This window comes from Amphiprion ocellaris, chromosome 15 (assembly GCF_022539595.1).
Source record: "Amphiprion ocellaris isolate individual 3 ecotype Okinawa chromosome 15, ASM2253959v1, whole genome shotgun sequence".
Taxonomy (NCBI): Eukaryota; Metazoa; Chordata; class Actinopteri; family Pomacentridae; genus Amphiprion; species Amphiprion ocellaris.
The window spans coordinates 2,112,538-2,133,622 of NC_072780.1; the positions used below are offsets into that span (position 1 = coordinate 2,112,538).

A 21,085-nucleotide genomic window follows, 5' to 3' on the forward strand; every position below is an offset into this window, starting at 1 on the left:
TTAATTATTTAGCCGACCAGACGTTTCCTGGCTTAATGCGCTGACGTTGGCTGATAAGGTCAGGCTCTGTGTATCTACGTTTTAGTGTGGATGCAGAATTTGTTTCACTCCATCCCAGAGTAGTTTGATGGAGTTCAAGTCAAACCAAACTTGGAAATCCATTAATCCGTGGAAGTGGCTTGGGGCACGGAGGAATCGATTGTCATGTTGGAACAGACAAAAGACTTGTTGTTGTTAAAATTATCTGTAGGAGTTATCATCATTGGATCCAAGAAACCAGCCCCAACCAGGATAAAGACTTTAGGCCAGTGTTGTTTGTGGTCTTTGGGTGTGTTTGTGTCTGTCATACTGACCCTTTGTCTCAGAAACATGCTAGAAACTGATTTCCTTTAAAGAGAGAAATACTGGGATTGGGTTTGGTGCACTTTATAGCTGGTAATTATTCTAAATCTGGCGATATAGTAACTGTAAAGATAGACATTCAGTTGTGTGAAATAAAGGAACTAATAGTTTCCACATGGCCTGGGTTACTGCACTGAATGCAACGTTTGGAGTGGTGTTGAGTGAACGGCAGCCCAGGTTGGATAGACAGTATTTATGAAAAGTATTCACCCAACCTGGAAGTTTTCTTCTTTTCTTGCTTTTCAACATTGATTCATGTTCAATTTACAAAAAATCCTTTTCCTGTCAAAGTTAACACTGATTTTTACCGAGGTATACCCATTCATCACAAATATAAGATAAATGGTTGCATAAATATTCAACCTGTTGAGGTCAGTGTTTCGTAGATGCAGCTGTGTAGCTTCGGCTGGATGCTTCAGGTTATCGTCTTGAAAACAAATCATCTCCCATGTTCACAGTTCTCTTGGTAAAGAACATCGGGTTGTTGTTTTTCACCGTCTTCAGCAGTAATTTTTGTTATGTTTGCGTTACATTTGGACTGCTATGATTGGTGGAACTCACGGGAGGCGGGACAAGATTGTGGAAAGTTGCGGTGATTGGACAGAATTGCAAGGTCACGCAGAACTCATGGAGATTGGTTGCATTCGTGTGAATTGGTGCGATCGCAACATCGTGAACTCCTGGAGGGACTGAATAATGGTGGGATGGTGTGTTTGTGATGATGTGCAGGTTTTGGTGTCCATCTAGCATAATGATGGACAAGTTTATTGTTGGTGTCATCGGACCAAAGAACCTTCTTCTAGTTGACTCCAGAGTCTGGTAAAGAACTCAGCAACAACATCTCACAGTTGTTTTATCCACAGTCTCTCCCATCTCAGCTGCTGAGCTCGTTGCTCCTTCAGAGGAGTCATAGGAGTCTTGGTGGCCTCCCTCACTAATCTCTTTCTTGCACAGTCATTCAACTTTTGAGGAGGTTGAGATAAACCTTAATGTGTGTTATATGAGCTAGAGTTTGCATACAAGTAGTTATTTCTCTTGTTGTGGTGGTTGGGTTATTTTGTGCTGCTGTGCTTCACAACAAAAAGCTTTACCAGTACTCTGTTGTTAAAATTCCTTTCTGTACGGTTTAGAAATGCGTGTTATCGACCTTCTCTGTGTATCTTTAACATATCTGTCATTTCCTTTGTGTCTGTATATTTTTCAGTCACGTCCGACACTTCATGACCTTCTAAGAAATTCTCTTCATTCCTTTCACGCCTTGACATCTTGCAACATGTCAGACTCATGTAAACACACATACATTCAGGGCCGCCACACATCTGTCACAGCTGACAGAATTTACACCACGTGTCTGCTCGGAAATTCCTGTCACCGTGTCAAAGTTGTTTCTCAACAGAATCCAGCTTTTGTAATAAGAAGCCCTTAAAATAATGCTTCAGGAATGAGCCTGTTTTGTGAAAGACAGGCTTCACTTAGGTTCAGATTGACCCTGCAAAACCCAAATATAGAAAAAAAAATAGCAAAAATAACATATATATATATATATATATATATATATATATATATATATATAATATGTTATATTATTATTATATTTGTATATAAATACTACTACTACTACTACTACTACTACTACTACTACTACTACTACTACTACTACTACTACTACTACTACTACTACTACTACTAATAATAATAATAATAATAATAAATTAAAAGATATTCTATATATAATCTGTAAATCCCAAATATAGAAAAAAATAGCAAAAATAACACACACACATATATATAATAAAAAAATCATAACTACAAAAACTAATATATATATATATATATAAATTAATTAATAATTAAAAATGGCAAAAATATTGTATATTATATTAAAGATTTTAAATTTATGTTGCATATTATATATATATACACACACACACACACACACACACACACACGTGTGTGTGTATATTATAATCTGTAAAACTGAAATTTTGAAAAAATGGCAAAAATAATATTTATTTAGATATAAATAATTAAAAATAATAATAAAAAAATTAAAACCAATGTATTTTTGTAACAGTGTGTTTTACAGGGTTAACAAGAAAAAAGGAAAATCTGTTTAAATTGATCACAGGAAACACCCAAACCCTCTGAAGTCATTTCCAGTAGAAATAATCAGCCGGAAGGGCTTGGTGTCGCTCAGGGAAATCACCAGATGTGCTCATAAAGACCTTTAAAGGAAGTTGCAGCAGATCACAGCAGTTCACACCTGAACAGTGATGCAATCCTCGCTGCATCCTGTCGCATTTCAACAGACTGAGGAGTGAAACAAACACCTACCAGATGAGTCAGTGACAGCCTCTGACCAGCCAACATGTTCACATTCCTCGCTCTGGATATCTGAAACCGGGAGTTTCAAAAAAGCTGCAGGAGGTTTAGATCCAAAGATGTTTGAAGCTGCTGATGAAGAAAAGTGGAATAATTTCTGTCTCCTTTTACATCTTTACATGGATTTACAAAGAGGACAGAAACTCGCGGTAGAGGCTCGAGATAAAATGTAATTTTCAGAAATGATTAGTTTCATAGTTTCATTATAAATTTAAAATGATTTTTCACACTCAGGTCGATTGTTTCAGCATCTGGGAGACTTCTTTAGGGATAAAATTTATTGAAAATAGATAGTTTTGATATTTTTTCTCCTCAGTCTGAATAAAATTCATGTAAATTTTTTAGGCTCTTGAAAATTCACCCATCATAAATCAGTTTCTTTATGTGTTTTGCTCCTGTGACACTTTTCCTCACTGTGGTTTCATTTTTCACTGCAGTATAAAGTCCTGCTCCTCTATGGAGATAAAACAACCATGACTAGAAGTAGAGAGAACTCAGAAATGTCTTCTGCTCAGTATAACACAGTTATAATGTCTTAATTCATTTTTAAAAAGCTGAATTTCCTTAAATATTTATTCAGTAAAAATAGAAACAAACTGGTAGCAGCATGTACAGCCTTTTTCCACAGGTGTTACCAGATGTTAATTTTCTATTTTTATTGACCTTTGGCATTAAAAACGTGTTATAAACTGTTCAGGCGGTTCAACAAACAGCTCTCTGCCTCTCTGGAAGACTTTAAAAGTGGAGGAAACCCTGTTTGTCTGTGTGGTGATGTTCAGTCCTTCAGGTCTTCTGATGTCGGGTTTTGTTCCTCGTCTTTTACCTTCATCTCCGTCTGAAGGTGTCGGCGGTGATGACAGGAGGCCTTTGTTCCTGGTGGGCCTCCATGTTGGTGGTGCTGAGAGGATCATGGAGGACTTTAGATTTCTGTTTGGGGTTTCCATGACAACTGAAAGGCTGTGTTAATAAATGTTAGCTGAGATCGTTTCAGTTGGGATCTGCAACTTGATTTCACACAACCGGAAATGCGTCTGACTGTAAAGCTTCAGAATTAAACTGATCTTTCAAAAAGTTGTCAACTGAAATAATCACCAACTATTGTGATAATCAAGAAATCGCTTAAAGAAAAATGTCCTCCTCAGTGACAGTAATCTGAATATCTCCGGGTTGTGGACAAAGCAGGACATGTTCTGGGCTTTAGGAAACACTGATTGACATTTTTCTCCATTTTATGGAGCAAACAACTAATCGACTGATCCAGAAGATAATCAGTCGTGATTTTGAGCTCTAGGTAGCTGTAAGTCCTAGCGTCCCTGTCAGAGTCCTGCAGGAATGGCGGCTCTGTATTTCCAGTGATCTGATTGGTCAGATCTCCCCTGCGCTGGAGCAGGTTAGCCCTGCGGTGTGGTTGCCATGGCGATCTACCTGTTGAGCCAGTTTTGTGATCCAATTCTAAAGAGAGCAGCTTTAACCCACTGATGTCACAAACAGCAGATTACCTGCTTGTGTTGGTTTTTATCATCAAACGACGACACATCCGAGCTTTTAGTGCAGCTGGAAATCTAAAAAGTCAGAACCTCCAGACAGTCAGATGTTCCTGTGTGAGGCAGACAGAGGTATGAGAACCGTCCAGGCACTAGAATATCTGCAGACATGCTGCTGCTCTTCATGCTGCAGAGTTTAATTATAGCGCTTTCTGCATTTAACCACGACAGTAGCAGAACCGTTTAGCTAAGTTTGCCATGGATAATCGCTCACATAGCGGTGCTAAGTCAGCATTATTGAAAAATAATGTAAAATATGGAGATTCTACACATAAAAACACATCAGCAGGGATTTGAGGTTTCACTTGGTGATGCTGATGAGTGTTTCATAAGTATCATATTTAATACTTCTAGCCTGTGTTTTTGTTTTTCCTCTGAAAGAGTGAGCGCTACGGATGTGTGTGTCAGACTGTAAATAAACGGTAACCCTGTAACATGTTGGAAAAAAGACGATCCAGAAGCCTTCCAGCTACAGCTTCTCATTTAAAAAAAACACAGAAAATGACCTCACTGCACAACAACGTCCTCTAGTTAAAACCGGTTCTCCTCAGGTTAAAATAACACACACGCACGCACGCACGCACGCACGCACGCACGCACGCACGCACGCACGCACACACACACACACACACACCTGTTGCACTCAGGTGAAAACACAAAAGTGCACTAAAGTGAGAGATGCACTTTTAATTGATGCATTTGTGTTAAATTTATGTCGTCATTTGCAGAAGAAGGCAGCATTTCTTAAGTAAACTTTCTGTATATTAATACATTAAGGCACACATGACTTTCTTCTGCATCGTGGGAGAGCGACACGGACATACAGACAGAAACCAAAACAAAGATCCCGTCGTCTGATAGTGAAACCAGAACCGTCTGGGTCTGAATGAGGTGCAGCTGCAGGTGCAGACAGATAATCTGCAGAAAAGCAGCGTCTGAACTCGTACAACACAGAAGAACCACCTGCAGAAACCAGGTCTGAGAAAACCTGCAGCGTTCACGTCATCAGAGGATTTAAACGATAAAATCAGTAACTATCAGCAGCCGTATTCCTCTCAGGTTCAGCAGTTAAACACCAGAGTCTCTGCTAAACCTGCAGCAAACATGAGGCTGATGCTTCATAGACTGAAATCTCTCAACTCCAAGCAGCTCCTGAGTGTTTTTCTTTTTTTGCTCCTGTGACGTTTTTAACTGAAATATAAACTCCTGTTTCTATATGGAAACAGAATAACCATGACTAGAAGCAGAGAGAACTCAACACTGGCTTCTGTTTTCATTTACTTTTACAAAAACTGAAAAACAAAACTAAAAAAACTAAACACAGCCTGCAGTTCAGCTGAAACCTCTCTGAATTTTCCTCATATTTCTGTTGGTCACAGCTGAGTCACAAATAGCTTGAATTTTGCACAAAGGATCGCTAAATTTTTGTTTTTTTACCACATCAGGATAAACAAAATTATTTATTTTTAGCTAAATTTTAAATAAGACATGAAGAATAAAGTGATTTGTGACGATATGTCAGATGTGTAGTTCATGGACGATCAGGAAGTTGAAACCTGAAGATTATTTCTGTTTTTACAGTTTTTTCCTCTGATAAATGCTGTAATTTTGGGGGGTTTAGAAGGTTAAATCACCAAACTTAACGTATTTTTTTTTTTTTTTTTTGCATTTAACTGCAGCCGCAGCAGTTCTGTTTAGTTCATCGTGTTATTAAATGAGCATTTTTGTAAAATGAAAGCATGGGAATAAGCATGGGAGAAAAACGTGGCTGTATGTACTGCACTGCTGTTATATATGACTCTATAATTTAACCTCTATGAACTTGTTTTTCACACCAACCTGCACCAGATCTATAAAGATGTTTCACTGTAGTGAATGGATCTTCTGACAACCCGCTCCTCTGTTTGCTGTTTTTAAGCCATTTTTTTGAGTCATCTTGGACAAATTTTGCGTAATTTTGGGCAAGTTTTTTCCATTTTGTAAAGATTTTGAGGTGGTTTGAGCTATTTTGCACAATCTTTGATTCATTTTGGACAATTTTTTAACTATATTGGACAAACTAAGCAGAAACACGTCCAGGGTACCAATGATTGTTTCTAGGACTCATAGACATCAAACTGCTGCAGTTTTACTGTTCAGATTAGGATACGTCCCATAATACTGATGCTCAAAGTTGGTTATAAAAAAATGGACAAAAGCTTCTTTAGTGTTTACATTGTGACACCTTTAGTGGATGTAAAACTGATCTGAGGCTCAGAAATGATGGAAAAAGTAAATTAAAAAGACAAAACTTTTTGTTCTCCAAGGGCCTGAAAATGTTCACAAAATGAAGGTAAAATTTTACGTTTTCATTCAATAAACTAAAGTTACTGGAGATAATAAATCATCTGATTCTGAGAGAATTAAGGGGAACTTTTGTACGTTTTGTTGGTTTTGTCTGGAATGACCTGCTAATAATTACAGCTGTGTTTTAAACCGGAAGCAGAGAGAAAATGTTGAAAATGTGAAACATGTTTGAGAGAAACGTGTAGATTTACTGTATAGAACCAAACAGATTCTCAGTCACAACACAGGGTTGAACATCTTTTCTTTTTCTTCAGTTCAGCTCAAACACACTCTTCATCCGTGGTCTAGTCGTCGGGTTTAAATCCATCTGTGCTTTCGGTATTTTCTAAACACCGTCTGACTGCATTCCTTCACCTTAGCTGTCAATCACAGCCATTCTGGCTCCGCCTCCAGCTCGGCGCTGGGTGGCGTTGGGGTATCTGGAGGTTTATTCATGGGGCAGAAACCACATCTAGCTGCCCTCTGTGTGATGGTTTCAATCCAGAACTGAACTGAGAAGTTTTAAACAGTTTTTATTGCAGTTCGGAGGTAAACTACTCGTCCTCTGGCTTCACTTTCACATCTTATTCTTCAGTTTCTGGGCGTTTTTTTCTTTGTCGTGTTGCGTTCACTGACAGCCGATACTGTGTGTAGTTCAGGGTCCTACTGGTTTCAGTCATGAATATGTTTCTTTAATTCCACTTGGCCAGTTTTTATTAAATATCTGCATCACAATGCTGCAGGAAAACACAGTAAATAAACCTCCAGTTTGCATTTATTAATTAAATTAGCCGGAAATCAAAACTTGAAATTAGTTTTTACGGTTATTCATGTTTTTAAGTTTGTTCTGACCTATGAAATGCATTTTTTTCATGATAAAATAATATAAATAGACTAAATAAGTAGACAACTGACAGAAAATTAATCTGAAAGTCTCTTTATAAGTGATAATTTCTCAGTTCTTTGCAAAACTAACACACAGTTGTTGGTTCCAGCTTGTTTGAAAGGATGGTGAAGTGAATATTTTGGGTTTTGGACTGTTGGTCGGATACAACAATATGTTTTAATATGTTAAATCTTGGAGATTGCAGGAATTTGTCCCTATTTTTTGGACATTTTGTAAATGAAACATTCATTTAACTAAAATAAATCTTCAGTGGATTAAACAGATAAATAAGCTGGATGTTTCCAAACTTTTTGAGATGTATTTGGACTTGATAATGATAGTGACCTCCTTAGATTTAAAATATAAAAAGTCAAATTTAATGTTCTGAATAAGAAGCTAACTGTTGATCTTTTTTTGGTCTATGAAATGTCAGAAAATCATAGAAAAATGTCCAAGATGACGCCTTCAAATGTCTCATTCTGTCCACAACCCAAAGATCTTCAGTCTTCTGTCGAAAAGGAGGAAAGAAACCAGAAAATATTCACATTTTAGAAGCTTCAGTCAGAGAATTTTCCTAAAAAAAATTACTCAAACTGGTGAATTAAACCAAAAAAATGTTGGTGATCAGTCGATTAATCATCCCAGCTCTGTTTACCGTGACGTGAAATCAGAGGTTTGTGGTGAAACCAGTCGACTCTGGTTCTCAGCTGGATGGGAATCAGTCGACGGCTTCAGCGGATCCTCTGGTCGGATTCTTCTCCTCAGCGACTACAAATCTACAGTTAACACAAACTCTGAATCCGATCTGACACATCTGAGGAGAAAGCTTCACCCTGTAATTAGCTTTCTGTGTTCAATCAGCAGTTATTTTCTCATTTGATGAATTGCTTAATCTTGAGCTAATTACAGGGAGCCGCTGACTCCACGCTGAGATACATTAAGTCTTTAATTGGTGACATTAACCGCAGTTTTCTAGTTAAAATACATATTTCTCTTTTCCCTTTCTGTGCTTGGATCCACTTTTTTCCAGCAGCAGCAAAGCGTTTAATGGAAAACCAGTCAGAGCTTCCTCTATCTGCTCCTCTGCAGAAAAACAAGCTGCCAGCTGGGAAAACCCGTTCACGTCACACCCCTCCGTCGTAATTACTAGTTGGATATTGAGCTTTACATCTTCCACCCGGCGTTCCTGGCTCCAGAAAGGCATCAAACATGAAACCAAATGACTTTTATCCACGACCACGCTGACGGTTCTGCTTATTACCAGTTAAAAATCTTAAGCTGCAGCTCGTTTTTCAGCCGATCCGATGCAGAAATTGAAATATTTTGCATGTTTTTGAGGGTTTAGCATGTGAGAACTGCTCCTGAATCCTCATATCATTTTTATTCGCTAAAATAAAATTTTAAAAAGTCCTGAACCTCTACAGAAACAATACACCACGCTGTAAAAATGTTTGTAGATTTTAGGGTGAAAAACTGTCAAACCATGATGGTAAAAATCTGTAAACTCTAAAACAGTTGGATGCTATTTATTTAACACTAAATCACAGTAAATAAGTTAATCAGTAGAAAAGTGCATTTTTTAAAGTTTTTTTCTCTTGATAAAACACATTTCCCGACTCCTGCACAGTTTTAAATGGAAAAATGCCCTAATATGTAGAACAATACTGTAATTTTTGTATTTAATTCTTGAAAAGAATCCATTTTTTTCACAGTTAAATGTACATATTGTTGTACTGATAATGGAAACATTTACAATATGGCAATTTCTGTATTTATTACATGTAAAAAATACAGGTTGTGGCGGTCAAATAAATGCACTTTTGTGTTAACGGACATAAGCTTTAATATTTATGACAGCTTTAAGCGCCATTTTTGCTAAAAATTCACATATTTAATGTTAAATACAGTAACTGTTGTGCTGATGATGGAAAAATTCTGTAATATTTATAATAACTTACACAAACTTTATTTTAGGTGGTATTTTCATGTAAATTTTCAAGTTTTTAAAGGTTAAAAGTTTTTTTTTTTTACAGTAAAATATAAAATGAAGCATGTTTTTAGCCCTAAAATCAACAATATCAACACATTTAAATGTTGTAAATGTTTTACCGTGATTTTACCGGCGCGTTCTGGCGACCACAGCTGCCAATATTGAACAGTAAAAACAGCACTTTTTTTTTTTTTTTTGCAGTTCATGGCTAAACGTAGGGAAAACCTGAATATCTTCTCTGCAGGGTGACAGTTATGAAGCCATAAATCCAAAAAATGAAAGTAGAATTTCTTTCATGATTTATTTGAGTGTTTTACGACGAAAAAACAACTCAAACCAATGTGCGCAACATTTTTTCTGCGTGCCCAAAGGTGGAACTAATACTGGAAAAGAAAAGTTGGCTCCACATGCTGTAGATATTTAACTACGTACGTTTTTACAGCCTCGACACAAACTCTGCGAATCAACACGATGTTTCACTGTGCTGGATGTATCTCTAACAACTCCCTCCTCTGTTCACCGTTTTGGAGCCAAGCTGTGTTGATTTTATTCATCCAGTTGGTTTTATTTTCCACATTCTATGGATCTTTTACAATTTTCATTCATAATCTCTTCCCATACGTGTCTCCTCTCTGTGCCTGCAGTTCAACCGAAAACTCTCATCGCAGCTGATTCCAACAAGTTGTGCTAAAAGCCTCAGATTTTTTTTTATTTGTTTGTTTCTCTCAGTGGAGAGGCTGTATTTTTGGCGAGTTTTCAAATGAGAAATGTAGAATGCAGTGATTTTGATGAAATATTTCAATTTAAAGTCCAGATTTGGTTCATTTTATGGATGGATCTGCAAAGACGAGTAGTTCAAGGACCATCGGGAAAGTGGAAATTTCAGAATTTGATTCTGTTTTTACAATCTTTGGATCTGTTAAATGGTGTAATTTTGTTATTTTTTCCCCAAAGAAAAAAGATTTTTTGGTTCAGAGGGTTTTTAAACATTTTGTCAGGTAGAAGTAAAAATAATGTTTTTTGCTGCAGTTTTCAGGTCTTACTTTGACCTGGTCATGGAGACATGACGATTGGTCTCCGGTGTCTCTGAGCTCTGGAGCCCAGCGTTGCTCAGTTTGGTGACTGACTGAATTTGATCCCATTCTTTCTGGTTTTAAATGAATTAAATGAGACAAACTTACAGGAACAGCTGCAGATTTCCAGATGAGTCCACACAAAGTTGATTTTTTATTTTTTCAGTTTTTAGAGTTTCATGCACAGATAAAGCATGTAATTTGGGAATTTTTTTTTAAAAGATAAAATGCTTTTTAAACTGTCTGGTGGGTTAAATGAGTCAGAAACAGCTAATTTCTAATTAGAAAAAATATATTTGGGTGATTCTGGCTGCTTGTTTCACACCTGAGTTGGGTTTAACGTTACTCTTGTGTTTGCTGTAAACCGTGTGGTTGCTGGTGTGGCACTTGGTTGACCTTTAAAGTGAATTTACACACAAACACAGAGATTCCCTGCAGCAACCTGACAACACAAAGACGCACAAAGTGTTAAAACAACAAACCAATGATTTTTGAAGTTCCTTTTTTCTAAAGAAGCTCCTCGTCTTCAGCGGAGTGTCGGAGAATCGGTTGTTGTTTTCCTTCCAGCAGGGCGAGGCCGGCGTTCCAGGGAATGGCAGGAATGTCGCTGTCATGTCTGCACTTGTCTTCTTCTGCTCACGTTTGTGTCGCTGCTCGTCTTTGTCTCCCTGCAGTTCCTCAGTCATCTCCTCCATCTCATCTTACTTCCGTTTCTGTTTGGGGTGAAGCCACAGCGGCCGCTTCCGTCTCCTGGTTTACCTCAAATCATCCGTCGCTCGTTTTCACTTCGCTTCCAGCCGTCATGCTGCAGAGCTGAAGCTTCTTTGGCTTCTTTTCTGAAGGAAAACCTGCATTCAGGACCAGAATAGTGAAGTGATTTAGAGGCCGAAAGAGGAGCAAAGAAACGTTTTAAAAGGTGCAAGATCACAAATAAAGCAGTGATAAGTAAAAAATAGAGGACATTAAAGGGAGACTGTAGTTCTTACAACTTAAAAGTAGATTTTTTTGTTTCTAGCATTTTACAACTCCATATAATCACCGTTCATGCAGATGTTTGAATTTAAGTGCATTTAAGATTTGTGCAAATATGTGATAAGAATCAGAACTCCAACCATTAATTTATATCCTAATTAGTCTCTGCATTAATGCATGAATTAGTGCTTTAAACAATCGTTAGTAGAGTTGTGGATCTGTGATTCGTCACTTCAGGTGTTTTAAAACCAAAAATATGAATAATTCTCTGCTTCCACTTTCTCAAAATTTGACGATTTTCTGCTTTTTCTTTGTTTTATCTTCCTGAAAAATGAATATATTTGCTGGCTTTTGGCCGTTGATTGCATAAAAGAAGACTTTTGAAGAAGCACGGTTGATTTGAGTTAAATTAAATTTATGAATTTTAGATATTTATCTTATAGAAATGATAATTTAGTGGCTGATTTGAGTTCAGGGGCTCAAATATATTGATTTAAAGCAAAACTTTAACCTCTTCAGCAGGAAGATAAAGATAAAGATAAAGTTCTTTATTTCTCCCCAGGAAATGACAGACGTTAATTACTGGTAGCAATATTTGAGATTCAACAACATCAACGTATTTCCAATTTCAAACCACAAATCACATGTTCAGAAGTTGGATAATAAAATGCTCAAATATGAGAATTCTGTTGCAGGAACCAAACATTGAACCAAAAGCGCTAAAATGAAAACTCTGCGTCTTCTCTCTGCACCATGTGAACACTTTTATTTCCTGAATATGTTTATGAACAGCTGCAGGATGGTTTCCTGACATATTTCCTCACTTTTGACCTCCTGCTATATTGCTGCTGAACTTTTGCATGTTTGAACCCTGATGTTTCGTCTACTGGCTCCTTTTATCAGCGACCTGTGAAAAAATGTTTCCTAGTTTCTGTGATAAGATTCAATGGTTGAACAAAAAGCTATTTTCAAAGACGCTGGTCTGATGTTTGCTCGGAGAAATCCCTCCCTGACTCCCTGAAAGCTTCTCAGAGGTCAAACGAAGGTTTGAAGGAGAGTAAATGGAATCACAGTGAGGAGGAGGTCAGACGTTCTGCAGCAGTTTCATCCTTCATGGAGGTGAAGCTGCAGAGATCAGACTGTAACCTGATGGAAAAGTGGCCTCTGTTTGCTGGAGAATGAACTTTATAGTTGTTGCTTGGATAATTTAGAGGTTTTAATCTTTCAAAAATCATCAAAATACAAAAGTAGTGAGAAATGTTGGACTTTATTAACGTTTTGACAGTTTCATCAGAAAACATCTCATTCAAAAATTTACCAAAAATAAATAATTGGTCTTAATCATATTCTGCAAAAAACAGTAAATTATGCTCTTCTAGATGCAACCAGAAAGACATTAGTGACACAGCTGCAACCAGGAGTCATGGAACAATAATTCCCTGAGATTTAGGCTGAACTGCAGGCTGTGTCGACTCTGAGCAGATAGGAGAAGTTTGCTGATAGGTATGAAAGGTTTATTATCTTTAAAAAATCACAAAAATGACACCATTTATCAGTATTTAGTGCAAGTATGGAAGGAATGATTGGATTTTTAACTCTCTGATGGTCCGTGGATGCATCATGTGGGATGTGAAGTTCCCCCAGGACAGAAAGAAGGATTGGATTTTCATCTTACCAACAGTCTTTGAACATATCTTGTGTGATGTGGAGAGAAAATGAACCAAACCTAAAATCAATTACATATTTATTCCATATGTCTCATTTAAAATATTTTACAAAAATAAACTGTTTGCTCAAACCAGATTCTGTAAAAAACTAAAAATTCTGCACGTCTAGATGCATCCAGAAAGGCGTTAATGACTCACCTATGTTGAGGAAAAATTACGGTACTCACTTTCTCACGACTGAGGTGGTTCTAGTTCAGGAGATCCTAAATGCCAGTGTTTCTGCCAACTGCAGTCACCCTAAATCAAGTGTAGGTACCAAGTCACCCCAAATTACTCTACAGGATGTCACCCTTGACCCATGTTTTTCCTAAAGGGAGGATGCAAACCTGTTTATGGTCTCTCTGTCCCTAATAGGACCCTGAGACAGACAGACGCTTGCTAAAGATAACATAGGGGTGGAAGACAACTGTTTGTAAGGAAAGCAAGGTTATATTGTGGTATTCTTTGCCAGATGCAGCCTGAGTTAACAGTCCTGTCTCCGTATTTGGAGTGTAACATAAACACAGCATGCCTTCTAAACAGTATAAGTAGCCAAGGCCAGAGAGACTCCTCAGAACTGATGCTGCCAGTGCTCACATCACTGTGTAACTCGCTGGATCATTCCTCCTGAATTCAGTAAACCTTATTCTCAACATCAGCCATCTGAGTCTCCAGAGTGTCTCTAAGTTTGCCTCCTGATTCTTCTTTCGACATCGCAGAATTCCCTAACAAATTGCAACCAGCAGCTATGGAGCAAAAAATCAGGGACTTTATGGTTGAACTACAGGCTGTGTTTCCACGGAAAAATGTAAATAATTAAATATCTATAGTATGTGGAGACCTTATTATTTTGGGGGCACATGGACAAACAAATTTTGTACATGTAAAATTACTCAGTTTGTCAAATAAATAATCAAAGAAGTTCAACTTAATTTTTTTCTGATTTAAGGCGTTATAACTGTCATAATACACAGAGGTCGTGGTGTTTCCATGGAGATGCAGAACTTTATATTAGAGTGTTTGTCTTCCAGTCATGCAGCTTTTAGCTCCGTTTTCATGGTCAAGGTGTTGCCTTCAGGTTCACCTCCTCCTCCTGTGGTTTTCCTCCGTAGATGAGCGGGAGGATGTGGGTGTGAGGCGGTTTTAACGCTGCCACTGTGCCAACATGTTAGTTGAGGTTATGTAATCCTCAATGTGTGTCAAGGAAGTGATGGTGACCTGAACTCCTGTTTATTCCCATTAAATCCTGTTTACTGCCGCTGCTTGAAGCGTCTGAAACCTTAAACTCTTAAACGGTATCTGATTGAATGCAGGTCATCTCTGCTCTGTGATAATTGTGCTGTTGAAGCAGCGCTAGGAGGACGTCAGCGCTAATCACTGTTTTCTGTTTCCTCAGGGTCGAGTCGCCGTACTAAAGAAGTCCTGCTCTGCTGGTAAGCCCCTCTGATGACTCCTAGTAATGTCTTACACTCAAACTATTGGGTAACAGCCGCTGCCAGAGTAGGAAATTACACATTTTTGCAACATGACAATGTGCACTAATACAAGAAAAGCACTCAGAGAGCTCAGTCCTCCTCCAAGGCTGCTCATTCCCCCATATGGCACTGTCAAAAATACACAAGATGACAAAAATGAGACACGCAACAAACACAAGACAGAAATCTTTAACCAATCTATGGATCAAGATTATAAATCACATCACTGCCAAAATCTAATCACTTGGTCCTTCTGTCATTTCTGACCTTCCCTGGAAATTTAATCCAAATCCGGTGGTCTGTTTTTGAGCAATGTTGCTGACAGACAAATGGACAAATGTATGCCGATCGTCACATAACTCTGCCGTGTTCCTTGGCAGAGTAATCACATTTCCCTCATGGTGTAATCCAGGTAGATAGAATCACAGTTTCAGGTAAATCTGCTATTAAAACTTCACTGCTGGGAAACTAGTTTCCAGTCTCATTGCACTAACTGGGTGGAGACTAGAGGCTTCTCTGTGCACAGATGTGTTCAGGGAACATCTGTAAATTGTAGCATCAGAAAATAACCTGCTTTACACTCCTCAACACACATGCACATTGTTGCATCAGTTTTCCTTCCTGTCTGATTTCCATTGGCTTTAGGTGGTAAATGTGTTTTTCTGAGAAGTGCTGATGTCGAGTGACTTTTTTTTTTGTCATATTTCAGATGCACCTTTTCTTCTTTTAAGGATAGTAACTTTTAAAATCACAGAAAAAACCCTCATAATTTACATGACGGAGCCACTAAGTGGGAGATATCCAAATCACAATTGACTTGATTTGGATGTGATAATTAGGTGACCATTACTAGTGTGCAAGTAAATTTGGGCAAACAGTGCATATTATTGTTTAAACAGACAAACTCTTAACAACTAAATGATGAAAATTGTGTAGTTTCCTGATGGGTCAACTAAAACTGAACATTTTTCCAGTATGTCCCATGACTGAGATGCTGTGTTTTTATCTGTTTTTGTTGAAGAGTAGCTACGAAGGTTTGGCTCCACTCGGTCGAGCAAACACAGCCCCGGGTGTGAGTGTGTGTGTTCTGAGTGTGTGTGTTCTGAGTGTGTGTTCTGAGTGTGTGTTCTGAGTGTGTGTTCTGAGTGTGTGTGTTCTGAGTGTGTGCTCTGAGTGTGTGTTCTGAGTGTGTGTGTTCTGAGTGTGTGCTCTGAGTGTGTGTTCTGAGTGTGTGTTCTGAGTGTGTGTGTTCTGAGTGTGTGTTCTGAGTGTGTGTTCTGAGTGTGTGTGTTCTGAGTGTGTGTTCTGAGTGTGTGTTCTGAGTGTGTGTGTTCTGAGTGTGTGTGTTCTGAGTGTGTGTCCTGAGTGTGTGTTCTGAGTGTGTGCTCTGAGTGTGTGTGCTCTGAGTGTGTGTTCTGAGTGTGTGTGTTCTGAGTGTGTGCTCTGAGTGTGTGTGTTCTGAGTGTGTGCTCTGAGTGTGTGTGTTCTGAGTGTGTGCTCTGAGTGTGTGTGTTCTGAGTGTGTGCTCTGAGTGTGTGCTCTGAGTGTGTGTGTTCTGAGATTGTGTGTTCTGAGTGTGTGTTCTGAGTGTGTGTTCTGAGTGTGTGTGTTCTGAGTGTGTGTTCTGAGTGTGTGTTCTGAGTGTGTGTGTTCTGAGTGTGTGTTCTGAGTGTGTGTTCTGAGTGTGTGTGTTCTGAGTGTGTGTGTTCTGAGTGTGTGTCCTGAGTGTGTGTGCTCTGAGTGTGTGTGTTCTGAGTGTGTGTGTTCTGAGTGTGTGTTCTGAGTGTGTGTGTTCTGAGTGTGTGTGTTCTGAGTGTGTGTCCTGAGTGTGTGTTCTGAGTGTGTGCTCTGAGTGTGTGTGCTCTGAGTGTGTGTTCTGAGTGTGTGTGTTCTGAGTGTGTGCTCTGAGTGTGTGTGTTCTGAGTGTGTGCTCTGAGTGTGTGTGTTCTGAGTGTGTGCTCTGAGTGTGTGTGTTCTGAGTGTGTGCTCTGAGTGTGTGCTCTGAGTGTGTGTGTTCTGAGATTGTGTGTTCTGAGTGTGTGCTCTGAGTGTGTGTGCTCTGAGTGTGTGTTCTGAGTGTGTGTGTTCTGAGTGTGTGCTCTGAGTGTGTGTGTTCTGAGTGTGTGCTCTGAGTGTGTGTGCTCTGAGTGTGTGTGTTCTGAGTGTGTGTTCTGAGTGTGTGTTCTGAGTGTGTGCTCTGAGTGTGTGCTCTGAGTGTGTGTGTTCTGAGTGTGTGCTCTGAGTGTGTGTTCTGAGTGTGTGTGTTCTGAGTGTGTGCTCTGAGTGTGTGTTCTGAGTGTGTGTTCTGAGTGTGTGTGTTCTGAGTGTGTGTTCTGAGTGTGTGTTCTGAGTGTGTGTGTTCTGAGTGTGTGTTCTGAGTGTGTGTTCTGAGTGTGTGTGTTCTGAGTGTGTGTGTTCTGAGTGTGTGCTCTGAGTGTGTGTTCTGAGTGTGTGTGTTCTGAGTGTGTGTGTTCTGAGTGTGTGTCCTGAGTGTGTGTTCTGAGTGTGTGCTCTGAGTGTGTGTGCTCTGAGTGTGTGTTCTGAGTGTGTGTGTTCTGAGTGTGTGCTCTGAGTGTGTGTGTTCTGAGTGTGTGCTCTGAGTGTGTGTGTTCTGAGTGTGTGCTCTGAGTGTGTGCTCTGAGTGTGTGTGTTCTGAGTGTGTGTGTTCTGAGTGTGTGCTCTGAGTGTGTGTGTTCTGAGTGTGTGTGTTCTGAGTGTGTGTCCTGAGTGTGTGTTCTGAGTGTGTGCTCTGAGTGTGTGTGCTCTGAGTGTGTGTTCTGAGTGTGTGTGCTCTGAGTGTGTGTGCTCTGAGTGTGTGTTCTGAGTGTGTGTGCTCTGAGTGTGTGTGTTCTGAGTGTGTGCTCTGAGTGTGTGTTCTGAGTGTGTGTGTTCTGAGTGTGTGTGTTCTGAGTGTGTGTCCTGAGTGTGTGTTCTGAGTGTGTGCTCTGAGTGTGTGTGCTCTGAGTGTGTGTTCTGAGTGTGTGTGCTCTGAGTGTGTGCTCTGAGTGTGTGTGTTCTGAGTGTGTGTGCTCTGAGTGTGTGTGTTCTGAGTGTGTGCTCTGAGTGTGTGTGTTCTGAGTGTGTGCTCTGAGTGTGTGCTCTGAGTGTGTGTGTTCTGAGATTGTGTGTTCTGAGTGTGTGCTCTGAGTGTGTGTGTTCTGAGTGTGTGCTCTGAGTGTGTGCTCTGAGTGTGTGTGTTCTGAGATTGTGTGTTCTGAGTGTGTGCTCTGAGTGTGTGTGTTCTGAGTGTGTGCTCTGAGTGTGTGTGTTCTGAGTGTGTGCTCTGAGTGTGTGTGCTCTGAGTGTGTGCTCTGAGTGTGTGTGTTCTGAGTGTGTGTGTTCTGAGTGTGTGTTCTGAGTGTGTGTGCTCTGAGTGTGTGTGCTCTGAGTGTGTGTGTTCTGAGTGTGTGTTCTGAGTGTGTGTGTTCTGAGTGTGTGTGAGGCTCTGAGATGAGATGATGTCTTTAAAGAGCAGTCTGAGCCCTGCAGCCTCTCAGCTGTTTACTGAGAGTTTTTCCTCTTTGATCTGTGAGACGACGGACGAAGCTTCAGTCAAACGAGCTGCAGACATGATGAAGGACTCAGATCTTCCTGCTGGAGATGTTTGTGGATGAAACGACTCAATACTCAGACTGAAACACCAGGAGTATTTACACGTTAAAACAATGTAGAGCAAATCCATGGATTGAGTTGAGATGAATGTTTGACAGATTGTTGGTCACAAAGCGCAGCATCCTTTGTAACATCAAAATGTTGAATAATTTACCAGCAGCGAGTTTTCTGTTGCATATCTCTGAGTTCAGACCAGAAGGAGGTGATGATGTGCAGCAGACTGATGTTCTCACAGGTTTACATATCAGGTTTTCTCACAGTCCAGGCATCTGGATCTGGTATTCTTGAGAGTTTGTCATGGAACGATTAGATGATGTTTTTGGAATACAGGAGGTTCTCCACTTCCATCAGAGTTCCGTTCCTACGGAGTCGATTTTCTCCGTAAGTCGGAACTCCATTGAAAATGTAACCAAATCCGTTCCGTGCATCATGATATCGATCAGTTCTTCATAAAGTCATGAATACCAACGACTTTCATGCATGTATGAATCATTTTACTAGAAGATAACAGAATATTGTAACGGACTGATATTGTTGTTGATGTTGAGGTTTCAGTGTTTATTGTTCAGTTCCACATTTACCTGATGTCAGTGAACGTGCCATGTTCAGTTAGCTCACCTCCATTTTGTGTCTCGTTTTTGTTGTTTTGCGTCTCATTTTTATCGTTTTGTGTCTTGTTTTTGTCATTTTGTTTCTTGTTTTTGTTGTTTTGTGCGTCATGTTGGACGATGGGCAGTTCATGTTAAAGCAGAGAGCATTGTGGGAGTTTAGCAGCAACGGGCACCATGACAAAGACTAACGAGGAGGTTCATGACTTGAAATGTTCCACCTTTAAACCGTAGGAGCTTCAGGAGAAACCAGCTGGAGAACTTGGAGTTGGAGAACTTGGAGCACTTGGAGAAGTGTTGCACGTTGGTTCCAGTGTTTCCTTCATTTTTTATGCAGAACGTTGATTCAAGTTTTTGCAAAACGTTGAATCAACGAAACTTTAAATTTTCTCATAATTCATAACTCTGTAACTTCGGAGACATTTCTGAGTTCTCTCTCCTTGTGTTCGTGGTTGTTCTGTTTCCATAGAGGTGGACTTTATACTGTGGTGAAAAATTAGTAAAAATGTGACAGAAGTATCTAAAAATTAGCTCAGAACCTGCTTGGATTTCAGTTCAGGTTGCAGTAAAAATGCATTTTTTCCGTCATAATGATGCTCTGCTAACATCTTCTTTTCTCTTTTTTCTCTCTCTTCAGGCCTGAACATCATTTAGTTTCCCTTGATTTCCTTGTGCAGGCTGGAGGAGGAGGAGGATCCGGCTGGTTTCCTGTGAAGCCTTCGTCCGACCAGCCATCCCATCATCCGCCTCTCTCCTCCATTCCACCCAGACCCTGGATCCAGGTTTGGACTGTGAGCTGTTATTGTTGATCTGATTTATTAGTTTTTGGAGCTTTTTTATCCCGAATGGATCATCTCCTCCTCCTCTTCCTCCTCCACCTGCCGTCAACAAGCGTCCTCCTTCAGCTTTTGTCTCGCTTCCTTTTGGGGGAAGCTCCTCGTCTCGTGGTCCGAAGCTGACGGACTGACGGCTGATGAGTGACTCTCTTTATCCTGCTGGAAACCTGAGGACACACGAGGCCACACATGTAGACGTTCAGGTTCACAAAAATGCTGTGGTTTGTTTCATGTCGCTGTCTGTCCCAGGCGGGTGGAGCGTCGACCTTTGGAGCTTCATTGGATCCAGAATATCTCAGTTTGTTGGTTTCTAACACGTTTTCACTCGAGGTTTTTCTGTGTTTCCTATTTGTTCACTGAGGTTATTTCAAAACTTTACTGCCGTTTTTCTAATATTTCTGTTTTCACAGATCTTTGCAAAAATAAGATCGCAATTAAATTTTTTTTATTAACTGGCATTTACTGTGTAGAACACACCCCCTTTTAGAGCAACATAATACCCCCAAATAATAAAAATAATTTTTATTTATATAGCACAAAAAATACTTTATTAAAAGATATAAAAACATGAACAATAATAAACTAATAATAAATATTAGCACAAGTTATTTATAAACTGAATTTGTAGATATTTACATGATGAATAATCTTTTAAAAAAGATTTTATGTATATATATGTATATATATATATATATATATATATATATATATATATATATATATATATATATATATATATATATATATATATATATATATATATATATATATATATATATATAAAGGTGAGTTTTGAGGGATTTCTTTGAACTTAATACCCAAAAGAATGAAAGTAAAAGGTGTTAAAACTGGTATAAAATGACAAAATTTAAAAAAAAAATAATTAGGATCTTGTTGAATATATTAAAAACTCATGCAAACATTCGTGCAAATATAAGATAGACTGAGTGTATCTCTTATCTCATGGACACAAAAAAAGCCAAACCTATATGAACATATTATGATATGAAACGTATTCCAGAGTGTTTGTTTTTGGTTTAGCTCAGAGTTTGGTTCATTTGATCCATCAGATAAATGCTAATGGAGGCTCAGTTACCTGAAGTTTAATGAAGCAGGATCAGCAAAACCAAAACTCTTGAGCGAGTTTCTGACTAGAGAGGAACTGATTTAGGTGCAGAGATGTCTGAGCTTGTTAAATTTAGAGCGATGTATACAGAAGGGACCCGAGTTCATGTTTAGATGTATGAATATCCACTTTATTAGCTCCACCCTGC

General features: G+C 39.1%; 1 protein-coding gene across 1 annotated transcript in view; it reads left to right on the forward strand.

Moving 5' to 3' along the window:
* The window catches only part of si:ch211-264f5.6 (carcinoembryonic antigen-related cell adhesion molecule 5), a 35,416-nt gene extending 15,147 nt beyond the window's left edge, over positions 1–20,269 (forward strand). Inside the window, exons 9-10 of the mRNA XM_023262482.3 lie at positions 14,677–14,713; positions 19,613–20,269. Of these exons, the coding sequence (XP_023118250.1) occupies positions 14,677–14,695 (19 nt within the window). The 3' untranslated portion in view covers positions 14,696–14,713; positions 19,613–20,269. The remainder of the gene's footprint in view (positions 1–14,676; positions 14,714–19,612) is intronic.
* Positions 20,270–21,085: the final 816 nt, after the last annotated feature.